Source organism: Anoplopoma fimbria, chromosome 23, assembly GCF_027596085.1.
Source record: "Anoplopoma fimbria isolate UVic2021 breed Golden Eagle Sablefish chromosome 23, Afim_UVic_2022, whole genome shotgun sequence".
Lineage (NCBI taxonomy): Eukaryota > Metazoa > Chordata > Actinopteri > Perciformes > Anoplopomatidae > Anoplopoma > Anoplopoma fimbria.
Window position 1 is genome coordinate 11,498,435 of NC_072471.1, and position 9,709 is coordinate 11,508,143.

General features: G+C 42.6%; 1 protein-coding gene across 1 annotated transcript; it reads right to left on the reverse strand.

Moving 5' to 3' along the window:
- Positions 1-1,173: 1,173 nt before the first annotated feature.
- cntn1b (contactin 1b) lies at positions 1,174-8,886 on the reverse strand. The gene is made up of 23 exons (XM_054624393.1): positions 8,738-8,886; positions 8,595-8,630; positions 8,341-8,467; positions 8,030-8,211; positions 7,745-7,840; positions 7,444-7,656; positions 7,193-7,292; positions 6,902-7,086; positions 6,627-6,751; positions 6,413-6,530; positions 6,055-6,205; positions 5,824-5,951; positions 5,573-5,745; positions 5,283-5,406; positions 4,937-5,104; positions 4,633-4,782; positions 4,475-4,545; positions 4,126-4,378; positions 3,868-3,989; positions 2,924-3,113; positions 2,705-2,826; positions 2,413-2,569; positions 1,174-2,334 (listed from the first exon to the last, which is right to left on the reverse strand). The coding sequence occupies exons 1-23, from the start codon at positions 8,790-8,792 to the stop codon at positions 2,252-2,254; spliced, it is 3,129 nt and encodes a 1,042-aa protein (XP_054480368.1). The 5' UTR covers positions 8,793-8,886; the 3' UTR covers positions 1,174-2,251.
- Between the last annotated feature and the right edge of the window lie 823 nt (positions 8,887-9,709).

Here is a 9,709-nt window from a genome sequence, read left to right on the forward strand (position 1 = left end):
ATGCACTCAGTCCTCTGTGATACTGGCGTTTCTGTAACCACTATCGCAAGTAACCTTGGGTTTTGTGCCTTGCTCAGTGGAACCTCACACAGGAGAGGTGCTCTTTTGTCCTATGCTTGATATTTGATTAAGCAAAAGCCTGGTAAGGAGTTCCCTTTCACCATAAATCTGACAGAGTCACAGTGGCAAAACAAACACACTGTGGATGTTTCTAAGATGCAACATTTCGGGAAAAAATAAAGAAAAACAAAACATTTCCTGTGATACAAAAAGCACTGCTGACTGGAGGAAGACTCACTCCCCTGCCAAGGAGGACTCAAATCTCTGCATCTGCTGTGATTGTTTGTAAATGATGGCAACATTGATTTCAGCCTCACACAGGGATTCTTCTGTGTCTAGTTATTTGTTTGAAGGGAAGGAGGTAAAATGGGGGAGTTGCTGGTAATGGAGGTGGAACAGGAGAGAGATAGCCTGGCACATAGGGACTACTGTACAGTATGCACGCAAGCTCCCTTTAAAGCACAAACAAAAGCACACAAATATAAAAAGCCCTTTTCTCTCTTCTCTGAAACACCATCACAGAAAATGATGTATATGCTGTCCACATTTTATAGCTAACGAGCAATAGCAGGGTAACTTCAGTGTGGAAAAATCCTGGTTATAAATAATATTGTAGTGAAACAAAGTATACCCATTCATAAAGAAAAAAAAAATCTTAATAAGCCGATTTTTGCAGTACTGCAAACCTTTATTGTAAGGAAACTATAGATGACAAAATGAGTATGTTACACTTCAGATTGGAAATATATAAACACTATATTGGATATGTGATTAGACCGAATTATACTGGAAACATTGGTTAACGGCATGTGGATATACTGCCATCTGCTGATTGAATTCACACATCAGATTTGCTGGATTTGAGCCAGCTCAAAAAGTCATGCGGAGAATAAAAGAAAAATTAGGTTAGGAAAGTAGAACTTCCTAACCTCTAAATTCTGCTTTGGAGAAATAGCAGTAAAGGTGGATTCATTATTTTCATACAAAAATAAAGGTTTGATAGTTTTTCTTGATAGATCAGAGATGGACAAGCCCACTGTGTTGATAGGAACATCAGTTAATGTCTGATCAAAAATGGACTGAAACCAATAAGACGATATAGATTTTTGTACTCTGTTTAATGGTCTTGTAGCCTGACATAAAGATAATTGGCATACATTAATGTGATACATAGCAATTTCTGTCCAACCCCAGCCTCATGGTTAATTCAAAAATCACATTTTAACTATCAGAAAACGTCATTGTTCTCAAAGGTAAGTTGTCATTAAAGTGATATGGCTTTCATTGGTGCAGTTTGAACTCATACTTCAATAGTCTATGCACATGATTCTGGTGAGGATGATTAAAATTAACATTGGACAAGCATCCTCTATACTTGTCACACAGCACCATGAAAAAACAAAAAGAAAATTAATGTAGAAAGTTGAAAAAAAGTGTAAACATGATTGTAAAGATTAAGGTTGTTTAAAATATGTGATACACTGTATTTGCCCCAAGAAATAAAATTGATAAGTGATATATGGTTATAAAACCACACAGTCACGCATACTTATCTGCTCATTCTGAACCAAATACAGGGATTATCATACAGTTCTTTACATATTATTAATTGCTCGACCAACCTAGAGACTTATAGTGCTTGTTGTAAATAACATTTCAGTTAAATTCTACCATGGTAAGCTACTGTTTGTCCAGTTCACTTAAATCCAAGCAGGAAACAGTGATTAAAACATAAAGGAAGTTAAATTAAAGAAGAGGAACAGCACATATTGTAGTATTGATATAACTGTTTTATTCTGAACACAGTGTGTGGAGAACCTAGTCATCATCCAACAACAAGCATCTGTCCTGGCTGTTTTGGTTTTGACTTTGAGGTGAAAATCTTGATTCAACACTACATAGACGTAGACATACAGATTTGACCTATGCAGGAGTCCTGCGCAGTTCAACAGCACTGCTGTGTTGTTCATGTCATGATGAAGTTTGTCCGTAAAAAGTGTTGCAGCCAAGAGCCAATGGTTTTCTGTGAGAAACAACTTCCTGTGTCGTGTCGCACCACAACAGATGCATGATGTAGGATCTTGACCAATGACTTTCAGTGCTAAGAGTGTATGGAGGTGAAGACTCGATCTCTTCTATCCACAAATTGACTTCCCACAGTCTATTATATACATGTCACTTGTGGCAGCACTTAAATTTCCAATCCCACAATGCATAGCCCCAGCAGCAGCAAAGACGCCAGGCTTAGAGTCGGCGTGATCATTGATGCTTTACCTGAGGAAACAGAAAACACTATTAGACAAATGGGCCAAGAGGACAAAGCATATCTATATGTTTATATTTTAGCCTCACCCTTAATGCTAATCTTCCTGACTGGGCCATCCCCTCCTTCATAACGGCCGCGTACCATCAGCTCATAGTCTCCAAACTGAGGCATGGGGAAGTCCATGAAGTGCCAGCCAGTGATGTAGACTTTCCCATAGATGTAGCCAGTCTTTCTGAACATGACCTTGAAGACAAAAGCAGGGGAGATTTTCAACATATCTTCCAAGCAGACCTGGAAATTAGTCTTAGAGCTAATACAAAAAACAAACAGATAATTTGGCTTAATAGATAGCAGCTTTGCAAAGCTTTCCACACCCACCTTGTAGTACAGTGGGAAGGAAATATTGCCAAACCAGTCATACTGGATATGATCCCACCACACATACAACCACTGTCCTGTCCAGGTAACATAGCGCCACATCCGGGGAGGATCTGGTGGTGCTGTTAATAAAAACAAATGATTTATCAAGACCACATCTATACAATGACTCTTATTGTAGGTGTTTAATGTCCATAGATTGTTAATAATCAGTCTTACGTGGTCTCTTGGTGAACATCTCACAGTGTTCACCAGGGGGTCCGAGGCCGGCTCCATTGAAAGCACGGACCTCAATGAGGTAGTGAGAGTCTGGCAGCATGTTCTCCAATCTAGTCTGGTTTTTTGTGGCTGAAACAAATATACGGTTTGCTCCCGGCTCCGGATCATCGTACTTTCTCCAGTATTTCACCTGGTTAGCAAGAAACAACAAGATTTTTTGTTATTACTACGTAAAGAGAGAAATTTAACAGCAATAATCAATGTTTTTGTTACGTTGCTAGATGTCTTAGATTGACATGAAGGCCAACATACATTGTGAATTTGGTTGCAAGATTGTTGTTAAAAAAACTTTTTTAATGAAAACCTGTACAGTATGATACTTCTCAAAGTCAAGGTTAACCCTTTTCAGATCACATCCCTGGTCATATTGTTCACCTATTTAACAATATATGCAACAACAAAAAAAACTGAAGAAAATCCTTTATTTTCTTAAAAACAAAATATGACGTGTGCTTACATAAGCTAGCACCAACCAAATTCAAGCAATAATATAATGACATCCATCCATAAATCAACCTGTAACTTTTAGTGACGAGGGAGGTGTGGGTGGTGCCACAGTCCTGGAAAGGATTTGATTAAATCCCTCAAATAACTGTACCCCATTCAGATATTCTGTTTCATTGGGGAATACGTCACAGTGCAGATGCTTAAGACGTCAAAGGTCAAATGCATTAGTGTGTTTAGCTTGCATACGTGCATAGTGAGGGCAAAAATAATGGGACCATTCTCTGCTCACTCATTTAACCCTTTTCAGTAGTTTGGAGCATCCAAACAAGTCTTTGAGTTAACCTTAAGAAATTGTATTATTGATATTGTATTGTTGATTATTGTTGACCAAAATCTCCAGTTAGTGCATGGAACTTTATACAGTAAAAGCTCTTTACCTGGTATCCCTCAATGTATTGCTGGAGGCCTGTACCAGTGTCGACCACAGGCAACCACCAGACCAGAGCTTCAGTGGAGGACACCGGCCTAGCATAGACATCTGTTGGAGACTCTACGGGTACTGAAGTCGGACAAATGGATGAGAAAAGAAAATATGTTCGTCAACTCCTCTAAGTTAAGTGTCACCACTTTATTTGCTAAGGGAATTTAAGAACCATAAACTGAAACCAAACAAAAACCCAAAACAAAGTCCTCACCATCTCTTGGGTAGTAGATGACCTTGGTGAGGCTGTGCGGTCCCTTTCCTTTCACATTAAACGACTGGATCTTCACCTGAAACTCTCTGACCTGGAAATCTTCCTCAGTGGGAATGAAGTAGGATTCCCTGTGAACGTACCGCCTGGTCTCGGGGTCTGAAATGGTCTCGTCCCACCATTCATAAGCATCATGAGGCTTGAATGCCACAATGTAGCCAAACTTTTTGCCGGAGAAATACCAAGGCTCCACAGGCTAAGGGGTCAGGAGTGAAAGGAGAAACCTCCTAGTTAGTATACGAGAGGAAGTACTTTTTGTTATTCAAGTCACATGAACTGAGGGCTTACTTACAGTCCATGTGATGATGATCTCACCATTTCTACCTCCATAACCCGCCACATCAGTGGGAGAAATCTCTGGAGCTGAGTAGATAAAAAGGTTAATGAGGTTTTGTTTGACCCCACACCTGTTCTGACTAAATGTGTCAGGTATTAGTATTCTCTCCTCACCAGCATCCCAGGTTTTGATCTTGAGGGAGGGGATGCTGGCCTCTCCGGAGCCGTGCTCATTGGTGGCAATGATCCTGAACTGATACTCCATCCAGGGGTACAGATCTGTCACATCTGCCCTCTCCATATTGCCATCAAGAAAGGTTGGAGCTAAAGGAGACATGAGTGGCTTGTCAAACTTCATCATGCTGCATTTGCTCTCTCTTGTTCAGATGCAAGTACATTTAAAGCAATCAGATTGCATGAGCTCAGAGTGCTGGAGTCGGAGCAAGTAGGCCCCCTACTGGCAGTGATCAGTACTCACAGGTGGTGGCGTCTTTCCAGTCATCTTCATTCAGGGCCCAGAAGTGTCTGGTCTGAATGGTGTAGGAGAGAATGGGGCTGTTGTGCTCCGCTCCTTTCGTCCACAACAGCTTCACCGACTTGGCCTCAATCTCTTCCACCCGGATCACACCAGGAGGCCCAGGAACACCTGGATCAGGGAGGAGAGTCACATGGAGAGAACGTATATATGTTGATGGTAAGCTCTGCTTAGTCTCTGTTCTACTGTTGCTCAGGATAAGAATATCCACCAAACAACTAAAATGTATTTCAAAATCAAAAATAAGATCTGCATCCATGTTCTTGAGGCAGAACATGCTGGGACTGACCTACAACCTTGAGGTCAGCGTATGCAGTATCGCTGTCCACCACTGTCTGAGCCACGCAGGTGTAGCGACCCTCGTGCCAGATCTGGACATTCTTTATTCTCAGATCCCCGCTGCCATCTTCACTCTGAACAACAGGAAGTGAAAACAATGAGATTAAAGAGGAAGGGAAAGAGTGAGGGCTGGAGACAGGAACTATATATCTGCCATTAGCTGACAATACCAGTAAGGTGTCAAGTGATCAATTGTGAGTGTAGGATGTTAAAGGAGACTAGGATGAAACATCACCCTACCATAACACGTTCGTAGTGTTGCCACTCGGAGTCAAAGTCGATGACCCTGAAGTCTATGGACCAGATGAATGCGATGTCCAGCATGGGGTCGTATGAAGCAGCGCACCTCAGAATGATCTCATCACCAACCATTACCTCGGTGTCTTCAGGTGGTTCTGTGATGCTGGTAGCCTCTAAGGAAAGGACATTCCCTGTTAACGTTTACTTTGTTTCAATATGTACACATGTAAAATATGCACAAGTTCACAGACCTGTGATGGTGAGATAGCCTGAGCTGTTGGCCTTTCCTCTGTCATTCTCAGCGACGCAGTTGTACACACCCTCATCGTTGTTGGTGGCGTTGAGGATCTCAAGACTCCCATCAAACATGATGGAAATGCTAAAAGTGAACACATTAAGTTAATCTGCTTGCGAGTGCATGGGTGATGCACTCTGTAAGGGAGGGCCTTCTAATGCACTGTTTAATGCTAATGATGACTGACCGCGAATTGTTGAAGAGGAGCTCTTTGCCCTTTGTCCAGGTGAACTTTGGTCTCGGAGCAGCTCGGGGTTTACACTCGATCACCACACGGGCATCTTTAGCCCCAAGAAGCTGCTTCCTCACGGGGTTAAACTCAAATGTAGGAGCACAGGCTGAAGGGTGATTATAAAAGTGTGAATTTGTGATAGTTATTGCTGTCCCATTGTGATAACTACTAGAAAGACGGGATTAATATCATTGTGCATCACTTTACATTTTTTGTTTTAACAACTAATGAGTCTTTGACATCGTTTAAAACACAATTGTGCTTTGTAATATTCAATATGTCAATGAGAGCATTGTTCCTTGAAAAGACTCACCAATGACTCGCAGCTCAGCGTTGGCGTATTTGATGCCCCAGAAGTTCTCAGCGATACACTGGTACATTCCTGAGTCATCAAAAGTGAGACTGGAAAACTTCAATTCCCCCTTCCCATACTGGAAAAACAAACACAACCCAAATCATGAGTTGATACCATGCCCTTCTCAATTTCTTTAGCGATGGGTGATTAAATGTTTGTTTGTTTTTTTTACCATATATCCATCTTTGTACCAGCGGATGAAAGGGAAGGGCTTCCCTGATGCCACACAGCGCATGGTGTGCTCTGAGCCGATATCGATCTGAGTGTTGTTGATGGTTTCTGCCCACTCTGGAGCAGCTGAGCAAACAAAACAAACCCTGAAATGATTAAATGCTACAAGATATTTCGATGTATGCCTCACCAAAGAACACCACTGGTGGATTCAACTCTGTCTTCACACACAGTCTACACGCTGTTGGTAAAGGTCACTCCAATGGCATCACTTACACTCCACATACAGCCAGGCCTTGTGCCAGTCCTTTCCTTTGGTGTTGATGGCTTCACAATCATATGCCCCCACATCTTCGTACTGTACGTTGTACAGATGAAGCACAGCTCCTGATTCACTGATCTCATGATTTGGCGGGAGGTCTGTGGCGTCCGTCTTCCTCCAAACAATATGAGGGATAGGGCTGAAAAGACACACAAAGAGACTGAACCAGTGCCTTTTGTGAAAGCATTTAGCTCGCGTACTTAATTAATTCAGAACACTGAGAGAACACAAAATTGAAAACGTACTTTCCCAGAGCAAAGCACTCTAATGTAATATTAGAAGCCAGCATGGCAGTAGTATCTGGGAACTTCACCCTGATGTCTGCTGGGTATTTTCTCTCCTCACCTGAAGCAGAGAAAGTAAATTATATCCAAAATGATCAATGTCCCAGATCAGAAAGTGACAAGATAGCGTGCATGTCTTTTTCTGTAATTGTCTTTTTTTAACATATGTTAAGAAGGGGTTTATATTTTTTTCACAGCTATTGTCTGCTAACCATCATCAGGTGGTAAGGGGATGAGGGGGATGAACTTGGAGAAGACACTCTTCCCAGTGACAGGGCTGGAAACGAAGCAGGAGTAGTTTCCTGCATCCTGAGCTTCCACTTTGGAGATGTACAGGTTCCCCGTCCTCTGGGAGACAAACCGGCGGCGATCTGTGTACAGGAAAACTGGGAACTCGTTGAAGATCCAGCGATAGGTCACCTCCTCTGAAGAGGAAAAGACAGAGGAGCAAGTTATCATTGTTATCTTCACAAGACTGTCTTTTCTAATGCATACAGATAGAAATGTACGTACGCGGCCATGCTTTTGGAGGGGCACACAGCAGAACGGCCCCCTGTCCTTCTTTGACATACACTGGGTCTCTATCCTCTTGGGGAAACTCCTCCACAACTTTATGATGAGGGATAAGGAGAAAAAAATGAAAAAAATGGGATTTATAAATGATGACAAAATCTCTGACATCCTTGTGTCTTCTGGGACACCAAGAAAAAGTAATTTTTCAAAAGCTGGACCAGGGAAGGTGAACTAGATCAGACGAGTACTACTGCCCTGCTGCATCAGCAGGGTTCACATGCTCACATCCAAACTTGACCCTGGCCTCCTTGCTGATGACGGTGCCATAGATGTTCCTGGCCACGCAGATGTACGTCCCAGAGTGTTTCTTCTGTCTGGGGTTGTTGATAACCAGGTTCCCCCCCACAAGGCTATAGTGCTCGTCTGGCTGCTCCATCAGCTTAATTTCCCAGTTATCACGGCGCCACCTAGCAGTGATTCAAGTGATGTAAACCCACATCAAGTCCTTCCACATGACATACACTACTTCTGATATAAACAATGTCTTTTTTACAGTATGTATATACTGTATATAAATCTTCTATTGTGTGAGTTACCTGTATGTAGCAGGGGGGTTTGCTCGTGCCCTGCAGTTCATGGAGATTCTCCCATCTGGTGAGTCTTCAGTGTAGACAACATCCACCGGCTCCTCCTCAAAGATGGGGCCATATCCAGTAGCGTCATCTGACAAATTTTACATAACAATTATCTGACGTACTCATTTAACATCACTCATAGAATGTATGAAGTATGTTCAGCATGCCCTGCATTTGTCCCGTCTCTTTTGGATGACTATTTACGAGGAACTCACCTCCAAAAATTCTAGGCTCGTTAAATAGCACCGCCGCTGCAAGGTAGAAAACAGGGTGATGTCAGCTAATGTGTGCAGGGTTTACACTTGACTTCATTTAAGGGGGTAAAGGGTATTTTTTCAGGCATCACTGTGCCTCTTACCTGTGAGGGGGACTGAGGAGGAGAGGGCCAGGAGCAGTAAAGCAGTAAAAGCCATGACTGTCAACAAATTGACTTATTGCAGCCACGTGAGATAGGCGGATGGCCAGAGGGACACAAACAAGATGTTGATGGGCAGGACATGAACTGGAGTTGGCTGAATAAGAGACAAAAACGAAAGAGGCTGTCAAAAACAGAATCACTGTTATTTTATTTATAACAACAATCAATCTCAGCTCTTTGTGTATTATTAAAACACGCATGTGACCCTCAAGATATAAAACCAGACTGATGACTGTGCATGAACTAGCTGGAATCCTCCTGTGCATATAAATAATTCAGGATGTGAATGACTCAGCAAGACACTGCAAATAGCCATGCGGAGTGCTTGCATATCCACAAGGACATGCACCTGCAGAGACACACTGGTCTGTACTGTGTGTGTGTGTGTGTGTGTGTGTGTGTGTGTGTGTGTGTGTGTGTGTGTGTGTGTGTGTGTGTGTGTGTGTGTGTGTGTGTGTGTGTGTGTGTGTGTGTGTGTGCTGACACACACTGTAACACTAGGGCCGTCTAAGAACTAACACAAGGTGGCTCTGCAGCACCCAGACAGTTTCTGCTGCGTCGTCACACATGCTTACACATCACTTCCGCAGGATGAAATAGCAGCACTGCTGTGAGTAACTGCAGTTTACCAGACTCTCACAGTCAGTCAGGACATACTGGGAGAGAGAGATATTAAGAGAGAAAAGATTGGAGGAGGATCATGGGGATATAAAGCAGGATTGATGAAGATGACCAGGATTGGATGAAGTGGGGGAGGGTTAATCCTTGTACTGTGCACACCCGTAAAGCTCCCAGTGAGGGAGAAAGAACGCTTGGTTATCAAATACAGTAGGCGTTTCAATTCGGGAATCACTGATCAAACAGGCCAAGTCAGTTTCGGCACAGAACGGACTTTATTAAATGGATTGGGTG

What these genes read in the sequence shown, in the direction of transcription:
- cntn1b (XM_054624393.1), bottom strand. Translation starts at nt 8,792, where the DNA reads ATGGCTTTTACTGCTTTACTGCTCCTGGCCCTCTCCTCCTCAGTCCCC. An exon ending in AGGCTATCTCACCATCACAG is followed by an intron (nt 5,746 to 5,823) that starts GTCTGTGAACTT and finishes TCCTTTCCTTAG; the next exon opens with AGGCTACCAGCATCACAGAA. An exon ending in CCTTCCCACTGTACTACAAG is followed by an intron (nt 2,570 to 2,704) that starts GTGGGTGTGGAA and finishes TTTGTCTTCAAG; the next exon opens with GTCATGTTCAGAAAGACTGG.